Genomic DNA, 24,329 nt, shown 5'->3' on the forward strand with positions numbered 1-24,329 from the left:
TGACCCATCTGTGTTTTCAGATGACGGATAAAAAAATGCATACAAAAACAATCAGACTGTGTGTGCAAAGACCTTAACACCATTTTCAAGCGGTTGCCAAGTGCGCAGAAAAGTGATAACAACGATAGCTCAATGATTGAAGTAGCCTAATAGTACAATGTCTGTAGGTAGTCAACGACTGACTGTTAAATCAAAATAAACATCAACTATCTATCTATCTATCTATCTATCTATCGTTCGCATGCATTTGGGTAGTGAATGTGTGAGTGTTAGCTCAGCCTTCAACACCATCACCCCCAACAAACTATTCTTTAAACTACAGGACATGAATATCAACCCGGCCATAAACTACTGGATCTTGGACTCCCTAAGCAACAGAACCCAAACAGTCAAAATAAACAACCAGATGTCCCGCTCCTTGACCCTCAGCACTGGTGCCCCCCAGGGGTGCGTCCTCTCCTCCTGGTTCTTCTCCCTCTTCACCAATCAACTCACCTCCCTGGACAACTCAGTCAAAATATTAAAATATGCAGACGACACCACCATCCTTGGCCTCATAACAAACAATAACGAATCATCATACTGGCAAGAAGTGGAGAGATCAGTGACATGGTGCTCTAACAACAACCTCCTGCTCAACACCTCCAAAACCATCGAAATAGCCATAGACTTCAGGACTGCAAAAAAGACACCCAAACCCTCACTGACAATATCTGACCAACCCATAACTCTCACAGACTCAAATTCCTCGGCACCCATATCAGTAACAACCTCAAATGGGACTCTAACATCACCTCCATCATCAAGAAGGCCCAACAGTGACTGTACTTCCTCAGGCAACTGAGGTAACACCGGTGTTGTCACGTGTTTATTACCCGGTGGGGAAATGTCCACACTGTGGCATCCCTACTACCAGCCACATAAGTTGCCCATGTGTTCACAAGAGACTCTGGGCTCTATCTTGGTACAGGCGCTATTCGCTTTGTGCGCTTTGCGCGCCTGTTTGCGCCTGCATTATACTATCGTCTCTGCACGACGATGTGTTAAGGTTGCTGTGAGACTGGTGGATTTACGTGCGGATACTTAATGTCCAAGACACACTTGGTAAACTGAAGTCTCGATAATTAGGAACGCTGTAGCACTTGATAGCTGAGTCTGCAAAGTTCAAAGATGGAAACTGTGCAGAAGGTTGCCGTGAGGTTAGTCTATGAACAACTGCAGAGGACTTGCAGAGCAAACCTTTATAGGGCCCGGATATGACATCACCTTGTGTTATGACATCATCAGTGAGACCATCAGAGACATGATTTACGACACTTATGAATCATGACATCATCACCGTCTGCGACATCATCAGTGATCTATGACATCGCAGTAGGAATGATGACATCATCCTAACAGTACCCTCCCCTCTACGGACGCGTCCAATGAGACCATCAAAGATGGCGTCTCTGACGCAACAACCGAAATGCTGCGGACTCCGAAGGTGGAGTCGGGTACACAGAGTACACTCCAAACTTGGAAGACGGAGCCAACAGAAATGCTCCAGACTCTGAAGGCGGAGTCCCAGCAGATGCTCCAAACTCAGAAGACGGAGCCAAAGGGGGCGCCGCAAGCTCAGAGAGCGGAGCACCAGAAGGCTCCGCATAATCTAAAGGCTGAGCTTCAACCAATGTTGCCGTTCCCAAAGGCAGAGCCACAGGAGGCTCTCCCCCGGGGGATGGCGGTCCAGGCAAAAGGCTGGCAGAACAACCGAATCCCTCCGCAGCCAGATAGGAATCCCAGGATTGGTCGAGAGCAGGAACCGAACGTCGACGCTTAGACCTGTAGGCTAAGCGTCGACAAGGGTCGGAAAAGCCTACCCTCCCGACCTGTAGTTGAGGTAGGACACCCACCGGTTGGGCCTCAAGGCCAGCAGACTGGGAGACCCCCTGCGGGGGGACGGAGCTGGTCTGTAGGCAGTGATTGAACTTCTCAATGAGACGATCGGCAGTCTTCTCCAACTCGTGAGCGCTGCCCACCCGTATGGGCTTCGGGGATGAACTCTTAGAGCCTTGACCCGCTAAGAGTCTCACGGGCCGGCGAGTGGTGGACCCACTTACTGGACGCCGGGAGCAGGAGGAGAGGTAATGCCCGGCTCGACCACAGTACAGGCAGCTCCGGGTGTCCAAACGGCGTTGCCTCTCCTCTGGTGTGATGTGAACCTTGCCGGCCTGATCACGGTACAGATGGCTGCTGGTTTTCAAATGTGGCTGCCTTTGCTCTGGGGTGATGTGAACTCCACCCCAGAGTATGTGCTTAGGACCTGGAAGTGGCTGAGAGACAGGGACAGTTGTAGGGACAGGGACACTCGGGGAGACAAGACGAGGCAAGGTATCTGCGGTGTAGGTGGGTGGAACCTCACTCTGTCCCAAAGATCTCAGGAGCTCCATCCTTGACGCAAGATTTATAGCAGCCTCCAGTGTGGGGGGTTCGGAACTACGGAGGTTAATGCGGAACTCACCAGTCGCAAAATGGGTAATGAACTGCTCCCTCGCCAACAGATCCTGGGTGTGAGCGTCAGCCAAGGGGTAGGCTCTACTAACATACCTCCGCAGGTGGCTGCCAAACTCCTGAGCTGATTCACCACGTAGCCGGCGTCTTGAAGCAAAGCTCGCCCGAGACCAGCCCTCACTATCATACGGCTCTAAACATCTAGCCATAGCGGCCTTCAACAAGGTGAAATCGTTCTTAGTCTCTGCTGAAAGGCCACTAAAAAGGTCCCGAGCGCGGCCCGACAGCAGCAATGACATAAACTTTCATCTCAATTGGTCATCTCACCCATTCACATCGGCAGCAAGCTCGAAATGTTCAGACCAATCCGACCAATCACGCCCGATACCAGTGAACGTTTCAGGCATAAAAACCGGGCGGGGGGCAGAGACGCGACTATGCCCAACGAGGAAGGAAAGAAGCAGGGGGCAGGGCAGCACTGGAAACCTCCGGGACGACGGTCCGCTCGGAAGCAGATGCAGTGGCAGAAGGAATAGGAGGTACTGGAGCAGTAGGGAATAACCTTCGGAGGTCATCCACCGTCATGCCTTCGGCCCGCAGTAAACCTTTACTTTACTTTACTTTATTGTCATTTAGCAGACGCTTTTATCCAAAGCGACGTACAACAGATTAAAATACATCACACAATTAAACATAGCAGAATAATGGAAATAGATTAAAACAGACAATATGTGATCATGATAAAAATATGCATAGATAAAAATGATCAAGAGTGCAGATTATTACAGTGTATGAACAGCAGAGGGAGAGATAGGAAAATGGATGGTGAATAGATGAGTTTTTAATTTTCTTTTAAATATGGGCAAAGATGTGGCCATTCTAGCTGCAGGGGGGAGCTCATTCCACCATGTCGGGGCGAGAACTGAAAAAAGCCTCGTTCGTGCGCCACCTGTAGACGTCCTGCACTAGTGGAGGGGCGCAGGGAGCAGTAGGAGGTTTGGAAACTGACCAGTGGCTGTAAATATGGAGGGGCTGTTTGATAGACTGCTTTGTAGGCTAAAACCAGGGTCTTGAATTTAATGCGAGCCAGGATGGGAAGCCAGTGTAGATGACGGAAGAGGGGGGTGACATGGGAAAATTTGTTTTGATTGAAAATCAGACGGGCTGCAGCATTTTGAATGAGTTGAAGTGGTTGGATAGTGGAGGCAGGGAGACCGGCAAGCAGAACGTTACAGTAGTCAAGGCGGGGAATGACAAGGGATTGAACCAGGAGTTGTGATGCTTCTATGGTGAGAAATGGACGGATTTTTCTGATGTTATAGAGGGCAAAGCGGCAGGAACGTGCGGTGGCAGCAATGAAAGGGGAGAAGGATAATTGATTGTCAAGTATGACTCCGAGGTTCTTGGCTGTTATGGAGGGAGATACTATGGAGTTGTTGATGGTGATAGAGAGGTCGGTCAGAGGGGAGTCTTTGGCAGGGAGAAAGAGAAGTTCTGTTTTTTCTAGGTTCAGTTTGAGGTGGTGAGCAACCATCCAGGCCCCAATGTCTTTCAGACAGGCAGAGATGCGTGCTTCAATTAGGGTGTCAGAGGGGGGAAAGGAAAGGTAAAGTTGGGTGTCGTCGGCATAAGAGTGATAAGAGAAACCATGGGATGAGATTATGTGACCAAGTGATTTCATGTATAGAAGGAAAAGGAAAGGACCTAAAACAGAGCCCTGGGGGACACCAGTGGAAAGAGTGCAGGGGTTAGAAAGGGACCCTCTCCAGGACACCTGGAAAGTGCGCTCAGAAAGATAAGAAGAGAACCAGAAAAGTGCAGTGCCAGTAATACCCAAGTCGGAGAGAGTGGAAAGCAGAATATGATGGTTGATGGTGTCGAAAGCAGCGGATAGGTCAAGGAGTATAAGAACAGAGGAAAGGGATGAAGCTTTGGCAGAGTGGAGGGCGTTGGTGACCAAGAGGAGAGCAGTCTCGGTGGAGTGAGCAGATTTTAAGCCGGATTGTAGGGGATCGGAAAGGTTGTTGTTGGAGAGATGGATAGATAGTTGGTCGGAGGCTGCGCGTTCAAGTGTTTTGGAAATGAAGGATAGAAGAGAGACGGGATGGTAGTTATGGATGGTGTTGGGGTCAAGGGATGGTTTTTTGAGAAGGGGTCGGACCCTAGCAGTTTTCGGGGCCGACGGAAAAGTACCAGAGGACAGAGAGGAGTTGATGAGAGTGGTGAGGAAGGGCAATATGTCAGGAGAGATAGACTGTAGAAGAGAGGAGGGGATGGGGTCTAGGGGGCAGGAGGTGGCACGGTGGGAATTGATCAGTTGTAGTACTTTTACAGAGGTGAGGGGAGAGAAGGAATGGAAACTGAGAGGGGAGGATGGAGTATTCGAAGTTGAGACAGGAGACGTGTTGTGAGGGACAGGAGGGGGGAAGGACGAGCTGATGTCTGCAATTTTCTTAGTGAAAAAGGTTAGAAAGTCATCTGCGGTGAGGGAGGAGGGGGGGGGAGGGGAGGGGGGATTGAGGAGGGAGGAGAAAGTGGAGAAAAGTTTCCTGGGGTTGGAGGCAGAGGACTGAATTGTTGAAATGAAGAAAGAGGTTTTTGCTTTGGAGACTGCAGAGGTGAAGTTTGAAAGAGTGAGGTGGTAGGCTGAGAGATGAATGGGGTTGAGGGTTTTCTTCCAGGTTCTTTCGGCTGATCTAAGTTGGGTGCGGTGAGTGCGGAGAGGATCGGATAACCAGGGAGCAGGGGGAGTGGAACGGGCGGGTTTTGTAGTGAGAGGACAGAGTGAATCGAGAGCTGAGGAGAGGGAGGATAAGAGAGTGTTGGATGCCTCCTCAGTGGTGAGGTGAGAGAATTGTTCGGCAGAGGGGAGGAGGGAGATGGCAGCAGAGGAGAGAGACGTGGGTGACAGGGATCTAAGGTTGCGACGGATTGTGACCAAGTGAGTGGGAGGTGGATGGGAGGGGGGGAGGGAGATTGGAAGAAAGAAGGTTATGAAGAAGTGGTCGGAAACAGGGAGGGGGGTAACAGTGAGGTTGGAGGAACGGCATGAACGAGTGAAAATAAGATCTAGTAGATTACCGGCTTTGTGGGTGGGAGGAGAGGCAGAGAGGGAGAGGTCAAAAGAAGCAAGGAAGTTGAGAAAGGAGGGAGAATGGAGAGTGGGGGCCTGGAGGTTGAAGTCCCCTAAAAGAAGGAGAGGTGTGCCCTCTTCAGGGTAGAGGGAGAGAAGTGTGTCCAGTTCGTCCATGAATTGACCTAAAATTCCAGGGGGGCGGTAGATTGTGATGATGACTAGTTTGATGGGACAGGTAGTGGTGACAGAATGGAATTCAAAAGAGGAAATGGAAAGATGGGAGTGCTGTGTAATAGTGTAGGACCAGTCAGGGGAGATGAGGAGACCCGTGCCACCCCCTCGGCGGCCGGATCTTGGTGTATGGGAAAAGGAGAAGGCGGATGAGAGAGCTGCAGGAGTGGCTGTGTTTTCGGGAATGATCCATGTTTCAGTCAGGGCGAGAAAAGTGAGAGAATGAGAGAGGGCATGGGCTGAGATGGTATCTATTTTATTTACAGCCGACTGGCAGTTCCAGAGTCCTCCTATAATATTGAAAGGTGTATGGGGGTCGGGGGGGAGTGAGGGGGGGACAAGGGGAATTGGTAAGAGGTTGTTATTATTTATAGCCTTATGCAAAAATTTGCTCTGTGAGGGTAAAATGGGAGGGCGGCGAGGACGAGAAATAGGTGGAATTGAAAACTAACAGATTGGAGTTGTCACTAATGGGGAGCAGGGGGGATGGGTAGATGGGGATGTTAGAGAGGTGAATGGTGTCTCTGTAGTGGACTGAAGTAAAGAGAGTAGGGGAGAGAGAATCAGAAGGGGTAATGAGTCCATGCGGGCATGAGGGGGCACTAGTCCGGTTTTGTGGAGGGAATGGAGAGTGGAGAGACTGACCGGAATTGACCGGTGAGCAGGGGGGCGGGGCTGACAGTCACGTGCGGGGCAGTGTGGAGGAATGGACGGCGGAGGCACGGTGGAGGTTAGCCGCCAGCATTGTTGTTCCGAGTGAGCTCAGGTGAAGGCCGTCTGGAGCAAAAAAGGAGGGGCGCTCCCAGAACAAAGTGAAATTATGGACGTAGGTGAAGTGATGGGACGCGCAGGCAGACATGAGCCATGTGTGGAGAGCCAGCAGCCTGCTGAATCTCATGTCGCCTCGACGAAAAGTGGGAAGAGGGCCAGAAAGAAAAACGGATTTGCCAGACTTGACTAGGATGTCAAACAGGACGAGGAAGTTTTGTTTTGTTATTTCAGATTGTTGTCTGTTAATATCATTTGTGCCAACGTGGAGGACTATATTTTTTATTGAAGGGGGGAGTGAGGCCAGGACGGACGGAAGTTCATCAATGATGTCGTTAGTTGTTGCGCCGGGATAACAATACTTGGTGGCGTTTACAAACTGAATGTTTTTTTATTATGGAGTCTCCTATTACCAAGACCAGGGGTGCCCACACTTTTTCAGCTTGGGAGCTACTTTTAAAATGACCAAGTCAAAGTGTTCTACCAAACATATTTATTTATATATATATACACTGAGTATACAGTGGAAAACAGTGGAACCGTGGAAAAACAGTGGAAAAACAGTGGAAACAGGGGGAAAACAGTGGAAAAAACAGTGGGAAAACAGTAAAAAAAAAAAAAAAAAAAAAAATTTTTTTTTTTTTTCTCACCTCAATGCCACGCGATCGACCACACTACCTTCGCGATCGACCGGTCGATCGCGATCGACGTATTGGGCACCCCTGACCAAGACGGTCGGGGGGAAGAGGGGAGGCAAGGAGGTCGGAGACGAATGAGGACTAGTGGGGAGGGTAGCGAGTTTATGTACCGGAGGGGGGCTGGGGGGAGGGGGCGCGGTGGAAGAGCCACGGCCGCGCTGGGGTATGAGATGCGAGAGGGGGGATTCGGATGGGAAGTCGAACTCGAGGGTGCGCGAAGGCTTGTTTATGGAGCGCAAAGGGACCGGGGAGAGAAGTGGCGGCGGGGATCTGACGGTGGGGCAGGCGGTGAAAATGAAGTGACCAGGGCGTATGAGAGAAGTGCGTGATTGGGATGAAGGGGCAGTGGGGAGATTGGGAGATGGTGGCTGGGGCAGCGAGTCCTCGTCCTTTAGGGACGAAAACCTGTTCTGGGTGGACAACTGAAGATTCCCAGGGGGGGAGGGGCGAGGGAAAAGTTTTCCGCCATGTTTGCTGTGGCTAGCTAGGGTCCACGGCATATTCTGACCAGGTGTGGAGATTGCCAGAGCCCTGGGATTTTCACCTCGCCACTCGGATTGGACAGGCCGAGTGGTGGGAGGGGGTGGGTCGAGGACCGTGAGAGCTAGAGCAGCTGAGATGTTGTTGGTACCGGCAGGACCCATTTGGATCACCGAGTCTGAGTCCAGTTCGGCGAGAGGCGGAGAAGAGGGGGGGGCTATGCTTTTGACCAAGGAATCCATGATGTCTTCCTCATCTCTGAGCTGGTGGAGGACAGATATGCGTTGTTGCAGGAGGGAGATCTTGACATCTTTACGTTGGCAGTCCGAGCAACAGGGAGGAGGGGTAAGTGAAGGCATTGTGTGTTTATATGTGATATTTTAGGTGTGTGTGTGTGTGTGTGTGTGTGTGTGTGTGTGCGTGTGTGCGTGTGTGTGTGTGTTTTGGCTGGGAGATCCGAGTTGGAATTGTAAACCTGGAGGGAGAGAGAAAAACAGCAGTGGCCAGTACGGGTGTTTTGGTTGCAGTGGTTAGCAGAGGAGGTGGTATTCGCAGCATAGGGCTAATGCTAGCTGGTTGACAGAACAGGATGGATCACTTACCGGCAGAGGCCCGAAAGACCGGGCCTGCTGCGTTGATATGGCTTCGGCAAGTGATCGAGTAGGCGTCCGGTGGAGGTATTGAGGTAGCTGTGGAGAGATAGAAACAGCAGTGGCCAGTACACGTGTCGTGTTTGCAGCAGGAATCAGTAGCTCTGTTGTTATTGGCATTAGCAGCAGAGGCTAATGCTAGATGGAAGACAGGGAAGGATCGATCACTTACCGGCAGAGGCCCGGTTATACGGGCCTGCTGCGATGATGAAGTATTGGCAAGTGATCGATGAGCATTCAGGGCAGTATTCTTCCCAGGCCTGGCCTGGTAGATGGGCTGGTGCTCAGTGCTGAGGCCTGGGCCTGGCCTGGTAGATGGGCTGGTGCTCAGTGCAGAGGCCTGGGCCTGGCCTGGTAGATGGGCTGGTGCACAGTGCTGAGACCTGGGCCTGGCCTGGTAGATGGGCTGGTGCTCAGTGCTGAGACCTGGGCCTGGCCTGGTAGATGGGCTGGTGCTCAGTGCTGAGACCTGGGCCTGGCCTGGTAGATGGGCTGGTGCTCAGTGCTGAGGCCTGGGCTTGGCCTGGTAGATGGGCTGGTCCTCAGTGCTGAGGCCTGGGCTGGTAGCTAGGCTGCTACTGCAGTGAATCCAGTAGGTCAGCACAAACAATTCTCATCAGATGAAGTCCAAAAGTGCAAAAGTTGTTGCTCAAAGCCGAGGCCTTGGCTAGGCTTGGTAGATGGGCTGCATGCTCAGTGCTGAGATCTAGATGTGGCCTGGTAGCTAAGCTGGTAGCTAAGCTGCAGTGAGTTCAAAGAGTGAGTACAGCAATTCTCACCAGATGCTGTCCAAAAGTGCAGAGGAAAGGGGTATAGGTTCCAAAAACTACTCGGTATTCAATGCACAAACTCTAAAAACAATAAAACTTATTCCCAAGAGGCTAAAATCCCTGATTAAAACCAAATTTCAAAGACAAACACTCATCAGAGACACAGGACAAAACACAGCTGCCGCCATCTTGGATTTTTTTCCTGTGAAAAAAAAAACCTGTGAGCCTCTCCTTGAAATCGTCTCCATACTCAGCAGCACCTAGCAGGGGTACGTGCTGTGGCTCAACCAGCTGCTGCGAAGCAGGCATAGTGGGAGCAAGAGGCATGGCTGCACTGGAAACCTCCAGTCTTTGGGTTGGGGCAACGATCTGCTCAGGAGGAGGGGGAGCGGAAGACTGCGGAAAGACACCCCCCTCTGGCCGGGCGGTCCATTCGTCGAGCCGATCTAGCCGGTTAACCAGGAGGGCGTGCCGATCATCGACCTCAGAAGCCAGATCCTTCTGGGTGTCAAGCAGGCAAGAAAGAATGTTTGCGGTGTGCGTTTGCAGGGTCTGGAACGCTATCAGCGCTGTTTGTAAGGTCTCCACGGTGACAAGACATGTCGTTGATTCGCCTGGTGGGCCACCAGAAGTGGCCGGCGGGGAAACTGGCGTCTCAGGGTCTTCCTCCTTGATCGGTGGAACCTTATCCACTAAACCCATTTCTGAGTTGTTCATACTGTTAGGCATGCTGTGAGACTGGTGGATTTACGTGCGGATACTTAATGTCCAAGACACACTTGGTAAACTGAAGTCTCGATAACTTGGAACGTTGTAGCACTTGATAGCTGAGTCTGCAAAGTTTGAAGATGGAAACTGTGCAGAAGGTTGCCGTGAGGTTAGTCTATGAACAACTGCAGAGGACTTGCAGAGCAAACCTTTATAGGTCCCGAATATGACATCACCTTGTGTTATGACATCATCAGTGAGACCATGAGAGACATGATTTACGACACTTATGAATCATGACATCATCACCGTCTGCGACATCATCAGTGATCTATGACATCGCAGTAGGAATGATGACATCATCCTAACACGATGTGTGTCCAGGTGTTATGCTGAGTTTTGCATCCCCACCACCAAACGCATCCCCACCTCACAGGAGCATATTGTAATGATTTATACAGAAGCTTAACTCTAAAAATGATATAATTGTTTGGGTAGATGTGACCTCCCTGTTTTTAAGTTAAAACAGCCCCAAAATATGGTGGTGATGCAATTAAAAACGGGGAAGCATAACGCAGATTAGAGGCGTGCCAAATCATTAATCATCATCATCTGGTGTTAACCACCAGAATTATTCACAGGTGTAGCCTGGCAATGCCTGGGCGTTACAATCAAACCAGATTCCCGTCTTGCACTCCCTGTACAGTTTGCGTACGAGGCATGCTGTAATTCTCCCCATGCGTAATTTGGATAGGTGTAGGCCTATTGACTGTATATATTATCCCTATCTCATAACGACACCATCACATCATATATGCTAGGGCTGGCACGGATCACAAAACCCACGGATCGGATCGCGTGACGGATTTTGAGCCACCGATCACGGATTTTTCGGATCAGCAAAAAATATATATATATCAGATTTCTTCTCTCAAAATTAGATTTTCGATTAGATTTTTTAATACTATTATACTTCTCTAACCATTTGTTGCCCTGCACAGCTCAAAAAATATTTGTTTCTCATAAGTGACACAATTTATGCTTTTACTCTGAAGGCAGAACAACCCAACTTCCTTTTTTAGGTGGCACTGCTATGCCTAACTTCCTGGCTGTTGCTTGCTAACCTGCAGTCACTTGACACGGGTACAGACCAGACCGGGTGAGTCTGGAAACATAACGTTGATGCTACGTTAAGCTACTCAGTGGCCCCACGTGTTGATTTGTTATGTGTCCTAAAGGCAACATTTCACCGTCCGGTGATAATGTGTTCGTGAAAAGTGTGCGCGCGTGTGTGTGTATTGTTGCTCTCGTTATCTTGTGCAGCCTGCAACACGCTGATCGCATTCCTGTGCTTTTTCAGAGGTGTTAATAAGTAAGATAATAAGATAATAAGTTTGTTGTGATGCTGTCTTTAGTAGCCACTAGCCACAGCCTTCAGAGAGACTTTACAGCGGCGACAAGGGATGAGGAAGCTCACTTCTGCTTACCATGATGATGCCTGTCTGTGTCTGGCTGCGCTGCAGGCGTTCTCATACACTAACGTTAAACGTTAAATGAAACGAACGGGGGGGGATCCACGGACCTTTGACGTTCCGAACCGTGGGGGCTGATCCGTACGGGTCACGGATTATCCGTGATCTGTGCCAGCCCTAATATATACCTGTTAAAAACATCTGTGTTTGGATTCAATTCGGGTTATTTTGTTGAATGGGCTGGGACAATACAAACGTGTAAACCGCGGAGACAAAAGAAAAGATTGGAGGATTTACAATGGACTCAATTAAAACACTCTCATAACGACTCCTGCCGAGGACAGAGAGAGATGGGGAGAGCTTGTGACAGATCGGCTGTGGTGCCAACGACCCTCCGGGTTAGGGGATAGCAGTAGATGAATAGCCTATTGCAAGTAGGCTACAATGTACAAGTTTTCTCAATTAATTTACCATAACCCCTCCTTGCGATGTGATAAAAGTTTCTCAGTGAATTATAGTTTATTGCCTCACCGAATAATCTGCTGGTTACCCAATTTTAGCAGCAGATCAATTTCATGTCCTGGGGTGGCACATCCGTGCGTAATGACGTTTCTGTGCTGCGCAGCGTGGAGATTATGGTGCGATCAAGCGCAGCGAGTGTTTTAGCCCCTGAAGCGCAGCTAAGAGGTGCTTTTCAAAGCTCTTAGCGCAAAGTAATTAGCGCGCTGCTGACGATAGGATAATTATTACCCACATTTTAGCACTGAAATGCCTACTTTGGCATGTGGCACGCCTATGCCCAGTACAATTATAACAGGCATGCGCTTGCATTGTGCGTGGTGTTAAACGAGCGCAAACGCTAAATTACCGCTTTTGCGAAGATAGGGCCCAACGTGTATGGGATGGGATCCCACGTAAGGGGTCCATGAGATATCAGCCAGGTGAGCCATCCGTCACCCCTAGCTTCAGTCACTTGTCATTCTTGACCTCGTCAAAATAGGCCAAAAACGGGTCCCAGATAGTTGAGAACCTTTTAAGGGAGTTGGTTCTCAGGGACCTGAGTCTCTCCAACTGTATAACAGAGATGGCCACACCTGAAAAGAAGGTGAAGAGGAGGACTTCCATTCCCTCAGAAGGAGTCTTTTGGCGACAGTTGTCCCCAGTGTCAGAGATTGTTGCACAGCTATAGGGAAGTTCAGTGAGGACTCCAAGCAACCGAAGATGGTGAGTTCTGTCTCCGGCTGTACGGTTATTTTGTAGGCCTTAGAGTGCAGTCAAATATTTTGGCCCAGAATCCTGTTAATGAATGGCAGAACCAGAAGGCATGAGTAAGGGGAGATAATTTTGTGTGCATGTGTGTGGCATGTCTGCGTCTGTGACGGGTGCGCGCACTGTATTAGATTCACGCCAAAACTTTAGTGATTGGTTGGGAAAATGGAATTCCCCTGGGGGAATCCCCTCATGGAAATCGGTTAGAAAAGGGGCAATGTCAGACCAGAAGATGAAAATGGATTCTACGAGTTCACAATTCAGTCTGAAATCAGGCTAGCCAATTGCAGCTGTAAGACAATTCAGTCTGAAATCAGGCTAGCCAAGTGCCGCTGTAAGTTCTTCAGTCTGAAATCAGGCTAGCCAAGTCAAGCTGTAAGTTCTTTATTTTCTTTTTTTGTAGCTGTAAACAGAAGCTGTATGTGGAGAAGCTTCCTAACAGCAGCATCATCATTCCATTCCATAACGAGGGCTGGTCATCTCTGCTGAGGACCGTCCACAGCGTGCTGAACCGCTCGCCACCGGAGCTCATCCAGGAGGTCATCCTGGTCGACGACTTCAGCGACAAAGGTACACGCACGCACAAACACACAGACACACTCAAATCACATCCCCAGACCATTGAGTCATTTGTTTGTCAGTGTTTGTGAATGCGTTGCCCAAATCAGGACCCACCCGGGCGGTAACAGTGGCATTAGCCAGCTTCTGCTACGGCCCCAATTTGATCTCTAGACACACTCCGTCTCTTGTACTGTATGTCACAAGCAAACACACACATACCCACCCACTCACTCACTCTCTCTCTGTGGGATCAAACACACACATACACATATACACTCACTCACTCACTCTCTTTGTGTGGGATAAATACCATAGCATCGCGCTCACAGTTGAAGCAGCCTCTGGGTTGTTATTTTCTACTGACAACAGTATAAGTGCAGCCTAACCCAGGCTGCTTCACTGCACCCAGCCCCAGAGGAGACAGCCGCTTCCCGGCCCGGGGCAGAGAGCCGCCCACCTGCCAGGAAAGAGCCATGAGCCGTGGAATAGCGATATTCTTGGAATGCGAGTTATGACCAATTACATAGCCTTTGCATCTACATTAACCAAAGATATTGACACTTTGTAATTTTGTAATGCTTATTTGCACATAATATTAACATTTCTGGTGGGCTGAGAATCGCATGTGCCTCGTGTGATGACCGTGTTGTTTGATGCCCGCCCACCGCCCGGTGTGGTGCTGGTGCATCGGGCACGTGGCGTCATGCACGTAGCAACGCGAGCTGTGATTGGTTTACTTTTGAGGGGACATACATGGGGTTTGGGGTGGGGGGGGGGGGGGTGGTTGGGCGTCTTTGCCGTCTTCAACAAGTATTTAATTTTCATCATGAATTAAATGTGTGTTATGTGTGCTGGTGTGTGTTCCTTTGTCCTCACTCGCTCTCTTAAGCAAGTGTTTAATTCCCAGTTATTTAGTCCTCTCTATCACAGTTCCTCGCTGATGCATGCGTTTGTCTCTCGTCTCCGCAGTAATTAAATTTGATTGGTTCACTGGTTTGTTTCAGGACTGATGGGGGGGAATCAACCCAAGTTGAAAGTGAAAAGTGATTTTACAGCAAATTATTTACACTAGTAAAGGCAAGTCAAGGTTATTTGTAGCACATTTCGTACGCAAAATTCTGAGTGCTTTATGCAAAATAAATTAGACATTATTTAAGAAATATGTGCCTCTTCATGCGTCTATCCTGCATAAATAGTGTATACTGCGGTAGCCGTTATAAAAGTTTCATGGATTTTATTGTTCTTGGATGTTAGAACCAAATGTCTATATTTTGTCTCAGTCAAATACTTTCCATACCATTATTTGAGTATGCTGATAGCTCAAAATGAAAAGAAAGAGTTAAGAGAATAAACGTCTGTTAGTACTGTAAACTTTTTGTACTGTAAACTTGATCTCTTCTGTCTCTCCGGTAAGATCTCCAGAGATGAAGCGTGTCATTTTGTGAGTCCTCGCACAGCTCTCAGACGTTTTTAAAACGCACTTTAGCAGTGAGTAATTGACTTTCCCTTGGAACTGAACCACATTGTTAAATGATTAATATGTACCCCTCCATGCCAATTGGCAAAACGTAACAATTCTCAGGCAAAATAGCAGCACCGCGACCACAGAATTTGAGTTTGTCTCATAGATCATCCTAATTTTTCAAAGCAGCAGGTCGACAATACAGTCACATGTCACACTCATTCTGTCATTATGAAGTGACCCGACCCGGAACTCGTCTTTCCTCTTTTATGTGCTTGACAAAATACAAAGACAGTTAAAATGACGAACTGCTTCACAAACCTGCAGGGACAAGAAACACTTAATTGGGACTTCATAATGTGCTTTCCAGTGCATCCATCTGTTTTCTTGCTGCTTAACGGTCTCAGACTCAGGATGGTAAGAAGCAGAGCAGCTCTTCTCCCCAGCAGCTTCTTCCAGCTCCTCCCCAGGCATGCTGGGAAATGTAGTCCCTCCAGTGAGTCTGCCCCATTGTCTCGGAGATGATGGATAAGACAAACAATGCTTCTGGCACACTGTGGGATCGCTAATGTATCCAGAATGGTAGCAAATGAGAATATTTCCAAAATGGCCTAAACGAGTACAGAAAATGAGACTGAAGCTACGTACAAGCAACAAGGAAATTATGTTAATCATGTTTAGAACTAAAAACGGCAGTAACTTATGAACAGCTAGTACGTATAAGTGAGTAATGAGTTAATTAAGCTGTGAGAACAGATACATTTTAGTCAGATTGTCACATTTCTGCTTTTGTCAGACATTTTCTTTTTCTTTCCCATCTCTTGTGAATAAACAAGGAAGTAAGAAATAAAAGCAGAAAACAAACTAATCAAGATAATGTTGCTTGTTTTAAAGGCCTTTTTTGACCCTGCCGGAGTCACGGCACAAAATGGCCCCCGTGAAAAGGGTCTACAATCCAGAGCAGTTTCCATGTGGATTGATATTCCCACCCAGGCTGCTTAATCCGTTTAATCCAGAGTGGTTTCCTGGTGGATTGATATTCCCCACACAGGCTGTTTCATCAATTCAATCCAGAGTGGTTTCCATTGATATTCCCACACAGGCTGCTTAATCAATTTAATCCAGAGTGGTTTCCAGGTAGATTGATATTCCCACACAGGCTGCTTAATCAATTTAATCCAGAGTGGTTTCCAGGTAGATTGATATTCCCACACAGGCTGCTTCATCAATTTAATCCGGGCCGGGGCGGGGGGCATCGGTGCTCTTCATCACTGGTCGAGGGCTGCCGGTTGGTTTAGAACAGCTTAGGTAGGCAATAGATTAGCTACAGCCTAAGGCTGACCTGTTATAGTGTTCAGGCAAAGATCAGACTAGAGCAGAGTAGGATAGGCCAGATTAGGCTGTAGATTAGCTAGATACTATGTCCCAGTTAGCTCTGGTTAATGCTTAGAGTAGTCAGTTGTCTGATCTTCTCCCCCCCCCTCTCTCTTTCCCCCTTCCCCCGCTTCTTCCCTTCTTCCCCCTTCCTGTTCTCCCCTCTCCCACATTTCCCACTCCCCCCCCCACCTCCTCTCTTTCCATGCTCTTTCCTCCCCCACATCCCACCGCCCCCCCCTCCCTTCTCCTGCTCTCTCCTCCTTCTCCCCCCATCTGCTCCTTCTCCTCTTCTCCCCTATTTTCCTGAATCCCTGCCACTTCCTGCTCTCCCCTCTCTCACATTCCCCCTGCTCTCCTTCCCCTGCACCCTCCCACCTCTCCTTCTCTGCCTCTCTCCTCCTCTCTGTCCTCTCCCCTCTCTCACATTCCCCCTGCTCTCCTTCCCCTGCACCCTCCCACCTCTCCTTCTCTGTTCTCTCCTCCACATTTCCCATTTTCTCCCCACCCTCGCCCTAATCCGGGCCCGTATCCTACTCCCTCCCTCCACCCTAGACCCTACCTCTACCCTGGCTCTCCCTCCCCTGCACCCTCCCACCTCTCCTTCTCTGTTCCCTCCTCCTCCACATTTCCCATTTCCTCCCCACCTCCTCCCTCTCACATTCCCCCTGCTCTGCCTCCCCTGTACCCTTCCACCTCTCCTTCTCTGTTCTCTCCTCCTCTCTGTCCTCTCCCCTCTCTCACATTCCCCCTGCTCTCCTTCCCCTGCACCCTCCCACCTCTCCTTCTCTGTTCTCTCCTCCTCTCTGTCCTCTCCTCCCTCTCACATTCCCCCTGCTCTCCCTCCCCTGCACCCTCCCACCTCTCCTTCTCTGTTCTCTCCTCCTCCACATTTCCCATTTCTCCCCACCCTCGCCCTAATCCGGGCCCGTATCCTACTCCCTCCCCTCCCCCAACCCTAGACCCTACCTCTACCCTGGCTCTCCCTCCCCTGCACCCTCATCTCTCCTCCTCTGTTCTCTCCTCCTCCACATTTCCTATTTCTCCCCACCTCCCCCCTCTCCTCCCTCACATCCCCCCGCTCTCCCTCCCTCCTCCACTCTCCTGCTTTCTCCTCTTCCCGGTGTTCTTCCTCTTCCCCCCTTCCCCCACTACTCTAAAGCATAGTACACATTTTACTCCAATATTCCGCCACTATTTAAAGCATGGCATAGCATGGCAATATTCCACCACTATTTAAAGCATGGCACCCATGCTCTTAGTATTTCGCCACTATTCAAAGCATGGCACCCACTCTTCCCTAAAGCAAGGCACCCATAAGCTCTATATGTGAACATGTGCTTATTTGGCAAAAGGACTCACTACTAAAGGCTTGCAGCCAATTAAATTAGGCATAGTTTGGTTGCTTAGAAATTGACATATGTCCGTTTGCAAGATGTGCGTCTATATTTCTCATTCTCTCCCCACCTCCTCCCTCCCCCTGCTCTCTTCTCCCCCACACACCCCCCCCTTCCCCTCTCCTGCTCTCTCCTCTTGCTCCTTCCCCACCTCCTATACCCTCCAACATCTCCCACTCCCTCCCCACCCCATCACTCTCTCACATTCCCCCTGCTCTTCCCCCTTCTCCTGCTCTCTCCTCTGCTCTCTCTTCATTTCTATATTTTCTATATTATCAATTGTTCAAATGTTATCTTTATTCTGTATATTCTTGTTACTGTTGTGTTAGCTAGAATCAGCTAGACATACTTTCTGTGAAGCCCTCTGAGACATGCTTGTGAATTAGGGCTATATAAATAAACTTGACTTGACTTGACTTGACTTAATCCAGAGCGGTTTCTGTGTGGATGATATTCCCACACAGGCTGCTTAATCAATTTAATCCAGAGTGGTTTCCATGTAGATTGATATTCCCACACAGGCTGCTTCATCAGTTTAATCCAGAACGGTTTCCGTGTGGATTGATATTTCCACACAGGCTGCTTAAAGGGGGATTTACCCCCCCAGATATGTGACACAGCGGCATGCTGCTTGATAAAAAAAATAAAATAAAGAAAAGAAGCAGAAGAGCGTCTCCTCTTGTCTCACTACACTCTTTGGCTGTGTTCACCGGGTCTTATGGAGAGGGTCCCTCTCCAGATCCTGCCCTCTTATCACCTGTGTCCCCCAGGGCTCATTCCTGGGTCCCTTGCTTTTCCTTCTCTATATCAGATCTCTTGGCCATGTGGTCTCATCTCATGGCTTTTCTTATCATTGCTATGCCGATGACACCCAGCTTTTCCTTCCCCCCCCTCCGACACCCAAATCAAGGCTCACATCTCTGCATGCCTCAAAGACATCGGTGACTGGATGTCTGCCCACCACCTCAAGCTCAATCTTGGTAAGACAGAGCTACTCTTCCTCCAAGGGAAAGAATGCCCTCTCGCAGATCTCTCCATCTCCATTGACAATACCACTGTGCTTCCCTCCCAAACAGCTAAGAACCTTGGGGTGATCCTTGACAACCAGCTGTCTTGCTCGGCCAACATTGCTGCGACAGCACGCTCCTGTAGGTTCTCCCTCTACAACATCCGCAAAATCCGTCCCTTTCTCACGAGGGAGGCGACGCACCTCCTGGTCCAGTCACTTATCATCTCCTGCCTGGACTACTGCAACGTGCTCCTGGCCAGCCTAGCTGCCTCTGACATTCGACCGCTTCAGCCCATTCAGAACGCTGCAGCCCGTTTGGTATTCAACCAACCCAAATTCTCTCATGTCACTCCCCTCTTCCGGGACCTTCACTGGCTTCCCATCTCAGCACGCATCAAATTCAAGACACTGGTACTGGCCTACAGGGCAGTACACCAGACAGCTCCTCTGTACTTACAATCTATGGTCAGGTTCCAAACCTCTCACCGCTCCCTCCGCTCCTCCACCAGTGTGGGACGCCTCGCCCCTCCTTCGCTACGGGGCCTCAAAAGTCGCTCATCCCGATCGCGACTCTTCTCGTCCCTGGCCCTGCAATGGTGGAATGAGCTCCCCCCTATGGTCAGGAAGGCCACTTCACTGCCAATCTTTCGGCAAAAACTTAAAACACACCTTTTCAGGCCTTTTCACCTGGCCCCTCCTTGAACTAACATCTTTCTAAAAAAAAAACTAGACTAGACTGTGTTGCATAGTTGATTGCTCTATTGCTGACAAAAATGTGTTATTGTAAGTCGCTTTGGACAAAAGTGTCTGCCAAATGACGTAATGTAATGTAATGTAATGTGTTCAGACGATTGATTGGTTCAGACAGGAAAAATGAACCGGAAACGGCCGCCATTACACTTTTCCCCGCATAGAGGAAAAACGTTATATCAGAGTGTATCAGAGATAGAGTACGTTATATTATAGCCACGTTATAAACAACTAACCAACGCTGGTGGTCCGTATGGAAAGTGTTACTCGAAATGGTTAAAAGTTATATCAATTTGGTCATTCATTGGCGTTTTACTGCCATGTAACATAACTAGCCGCTAACATTAGCCACAGTAGGCGATTACCCATGATGCCTTGCGCTGTTAAAGGGCTCGTGCTAAAAACGGGTCCATTGGAGTGAATGGAGATGTAACGCTCACATCTGGGGGGGTAAATGGCCCTCTTATCGTTCTTTTCCTTGCTGTCTTCTTACCTCGATAATTGCCCATTGTGTACATGCGTGTGGTAATTTACATAGGAATTAAACCGGTTTTCATTTCACCAGGCTGCTTCCCTCTGCTGCTCTCTTTCCCCCCCTACAAATTCAGGCTGCACTTCTATATACACAGCCCTGCACATAGCTAGTTCAAACGTAGCCTAGCACTCTCTCTCAATCAATCCGCTGATTCTCTGCATCTTAAGGGCAGTTTAGAGTCCAGCGATTTATCATAGCCCGACGGGCATTGCTCAACGTGACGACCTTTCCATAATCGCTCAACGCTGATTTTGGACGCTGTCGCTTGTAAAAAGTATAAACACACAGGCGATAGGAGAACGCATCGCAGAGGCGCAGAGCAGGATGTGTTGTGATATTTTCACATGGATTAATGCCAACACGGACGGACAGACAGAGCTGCCAGTCAAGTCAGTCACTTATACCGTTTTGATTGCAACATTACAAAACTGTCTATCTGCTTGTTAACATGCTGTATGATTATCCATGCTAACAATGTTTTAGCTGTTACTTACCATCTGTGTTGAGAATGTCCACTTTCCAGGCATTTGCCTTTTTAACACATTCACTGCCAGCCGTTTTTTTTTTACTGTAGGTAGGTTCTGCCAGAGGGTTTTTTTGAGGATTCTGGCTCATCTTTCAAGACCCGAGGATTCTTTTCTGCTAAGATTTTGTGAACACACAATATCTCAAAAGAACTAATAGAATGTGTGCTTTCTCTGTCTAAAAGAGTTAGTTTGTAGAGTTAGTAGTTATGTAAGCATTAGGAGTTGAATACAGCATGGTTTCAGCGTCTGAAAAATTATTCTGAGATAAACGGCTTTTTGTGAAATTCGATAGAACAGTCACTTTAACCATTCATTTTTGGCATCAGTAAGACGTCAGACATCTAAACAATAGTTTTGAACAGTAATTTCCTCCATAACAGCAGGAAACACCCCTCTCCTTCAAACTCCTCCCTCCGTGTGTGTTCTTCTTGGCTGCAGCGGGCGTGTCACAAGCTCGTTTCTGTTGCTGCTGTAACCTCGCGTCACCAGGCTCACTGCTTCTGCTGCTGCTGCCTGTCTGCTGGCGGCCGCTGTGCAAGTCTGGATCGGCTCGCTCGTTTCTTGTGGTTTGTGTTGAGAGCTTTGATGAAGCTTTTGCGATTCTGGTCTTATTTATGCTGCGTGTTTCAAAGTGTGTTCCACCCGTAATCTATTATGCAAATTTGCAATCCCGCACCGCCAGCAATCAGCGCGAAAACGAAAGCATTTTTCCGCCAATCCATTTTCACGAGAATGGCTTCCTCACACTGCTTTTTGCTTGCCTTCCTCTAGTCTGGGAGAGCACTGTCGCCACTTAGTGGGTCGGTGGAATGGGTTGTAAATGTTCGGTGGCTCCAATATTGATATAAGAGATGTAAAAGGGTTAGATGCACATCCCACGGTCAAAAAAAAAAAATGCATTTTTTTGACGTATTAATACGTCATTGGCAGTCAACCGTTGGATTTTTTTTGACGGATTAATACGTCATTGGCAGTGAACGTGTTAACAGCATCTTAATAATCTGCCCGGCCGTTAGCCCAAAGGCACGGGAACCGTGTTATTGTGTTTATTAAGTTTTCGACAAACATGTGATCTTCTTCCATTGTTAATTCAACTAGCTAGCTAACTAGTGGCTTCAGAAATTGCGGTAGGAGAGAAAGAAATTGTGGTTGTCATGACAACGGAGCCAACGATGGGGTCAAAGTTGAATCCAGATGAAGTCTTGACGATGGTCGAAACATTCATCACAAAGATGGCATATCGCCCGTCGCTGGAAGTATAAACACTTGTCGTTATCACCAACGATGGAATGTGATCATGGTCGGTCACAACGACCATACATCGCTAGCCTCTAAACTGCCCTTAAATCTGTACCCACCTCCGACACAATGTTGTTATCCAAGTCAATATTTGGGTCCCATGGTATTCCCAAATATTGCGTAGTTTCCAAGAGCCCGTATTCACATGCCAGAGCTGAAACTCAAAATTGTAAACACTGCAGTACACCCTCCCAAGCACTGAGCACCCAATCAATTCACTTGATCCCAAGTTGCATGTTTATACAGTGGAATCCGCTTATAGTGATGATTATACTAATGATCTATATAGATGTATAATTTAGAATAATAATATAATGAATTACAAGATACAATACAAGATATAGCCTACCATAAATACCAAATCAATACCATATAACCTAGATCCTCTTTGCCTATTTCATTGGCGGCTCGCAGCTGATAGAAATAATACAATCATGTCAAAACCATTCCCTCACTGTGGTGTCAAACAAACTGCATGGTTGCCAGGTTTGTGACCCTTTGGAGCACCAAATGGGTGTTGAAACTCACCATATACCGGTATCTGGCAACACTGCAAACAAGCCAATGCCTCGTGGAGGGATTGGGTCAGTGGCAGGGACGCAGAAACAGAGCGCTTCAGGTGTGACAGGGCGTATTGTTGCAGCTGGCATTTCCTCGTCGTTAACGAGAAATGCGCAAAGCTGCAACAATCAAGTCACCAGCGTCCCAGCGTCGGAGTTTTAACGATAAGCAAAGCAGCTGTCTGGAGGTTCGGAGCTGCATCCCAGAGAGAGACAGACTGAACATCAGAATGTTTTCATATATATATATATTTTAATCAAGTCGGTGTGAATGTTTTCATCACTTTTATCATTTTTTATATTGTATATATATATATAAAGTCGGTCTGAATGTTTTTATGATTTTTATAATTGTTTCTAACATTTTTATCATTGTCTCTAAATTTTTTATCATTGGTTTTATCATTTAATAAACTAAAAACTAAATCAAACGCTTACTGTGTGGTTTTGCGGTAAAAGTGGCTCTCTTCTTGACTGAATGCTCACTCTTTTCCTCATCAGATTTGCTGAGGTATGAACCAGGTGGCTGCCCTACATCACCAAATAGTCAGAAAATTATTTACCTAAAAAGATCAGGAATTATAGTCCTGTAAACATAGCTTTAGTTTAGATGGAAATTGTACTTTGTGGTGATAGGAACATAGGACTCCATCACTTTTCTCTCATTTATCAGAAAAACAGAAATCCCCCAAAAATATACCATTACTGAATTGTCTAGGGTGCTATTGGACACTAACCAGTAGTTGTATGGAGATATCTGGTACCGTTCTATTGCAAATGATATTTCTTTAAACATAGGCCTACTAACTTCTCTGAAACAGTCAACTTAGGCCAGTCCGAATGGGGGATAAGTGGCATAATAGCCTATAAGTTAAGAATGCTCACTCTGATGGTCATCATATTTGGATAGGGAAATGCCAGGTGGCTGAACTACATCACCAATAGTCAGAATGTGGGTAACCCAATAAAATAAAGTTGATCTAAATTACAAGCCTCTAAAACATAGAAATACAAGGTGTAAATATTGGAAGTTTTATTTAAACTGGAACATTAATCCAAACTATATAAATCAGTAGTATCTCCTGTCTTGACATGACAAAATAATACAAGTATAATAGTAATCATAATACATTTGTTTTATGGTAGCCTCAAATCATTTCATTTCATAAACAAAAACAGGAGAATAACCATGCAAAAATGAAACAGAACAGAGGAATAAAAAGTGGCTGCTCATTTGACCTGGTATATGACACTCCCTTCAGCCTTCAGAGTGTACAGACGTGTACAAGCTGTGCTCTGCTGCTATCGCTTGCCTGCTTGCTTGCTATCTCCCGGCCTGCGGCCTCTATCTACCAGCCTGCCTGGTGTGGATCTATGACAATTTCTGGAATTTCCGGTGCTACTACGGCCCATATACATTCTTGGGACCCTGTGTTACTGACCTAAGGGCATGTCGCCCTGTAAAGGATGTACTGGCCACCTTGCAATACTGGAAACTACCATCTTTTGTTTGAAAGACACTGGGATTATCTCTACACAGCCTCAGAGCTCCCTTTCCAATGGATTCACAGAAGCTACGATGCCGAATGCTAACTTAGCGCTAGCTGCTCCCTCATTGGGTAATGTACATGCATCTTCCATCATCACAGATACCATGAATGCTAACAGTCTGCTAGCCCCCCCATCCTTGGGTAAGCCGCCCACGCATGTTCCCGAAAACATTGCCTCCCAAGCCTGTGCTATCTCGGGGAAACAAACTGATACTGTCCTTTGGAATGTCCAGGGAGCGAAGCCGAAAAGATTAGTGATCCCTGGACCCTCAGAGACTGCCTCTTATCACCCGGAAATTAGCTCAGCCACGGGCTGGCCTGCATTAGCTAGTATACCCCCTGTTAGCACTAGCACTAATCAGCCATGGATTGTTGTGAGAGGTGGAAAGAAGAGTTTTGCTCCTCCACCACTGATGTCCCTACAGCTGGTAAACAGATTTCAACCGCTATTGGGTAGCCCTGTATCGACTGCCGATATGGATATTGGACCGGCCCATCGGCTATCCGACAACCTAGGTAGCCCCAAAGCTAGGAGGCTATCAAGAGCTAGCGGGCCACAGCCTCAAAGGCTATCAAGAGCTAGCAGGCCGCAGCCCCCTATAACATCCTTGCTCATCGGAGACTCGGATATTAAACACATTGAGATTAAAAACAATACCGCTACACTCTGTTTCCCTGATGAGATGATCT

General features: G+C 48.0%; 1 protein-coding gene across 1 annotated transcript in view; it reads left to right on the forward strand.

Moving 5' to 3' along the window:
* galnt10 (UDP-N-acetyl-alpha-D-galactosamine:polypeptide N-acetylgalactosaminyltransferase 10 (GalNAc-T10)) overlaps nt 1-24,329 on the forward strand; it is a 538,666-nt gene that overhangs the window by 183,358 nt on the left and 330,979 nt on the right. The window contains exon 4 of the mRNA XM_083647820.1: nt 13,019-13,185. Within this exon, the coding sequence (XP_083503946.1) occupies nt 13,019-13,185 (167 nt within the window). The remainder of the gene's footprint in view (nt 1-13,018; nt 13,186-24,329) is intronic.

This window comes from Poromitra crassiceps (genome assembly GCF_964638095.1).
Source record: "Poromitra crassiceps genome assembly, chromosome: 1".
NCBI lineage: Eukaryota > Metazoa > Chordata > Actinopteri > Beryciformes > Melamphaidae > Poromitra > Poromitra crassiceps.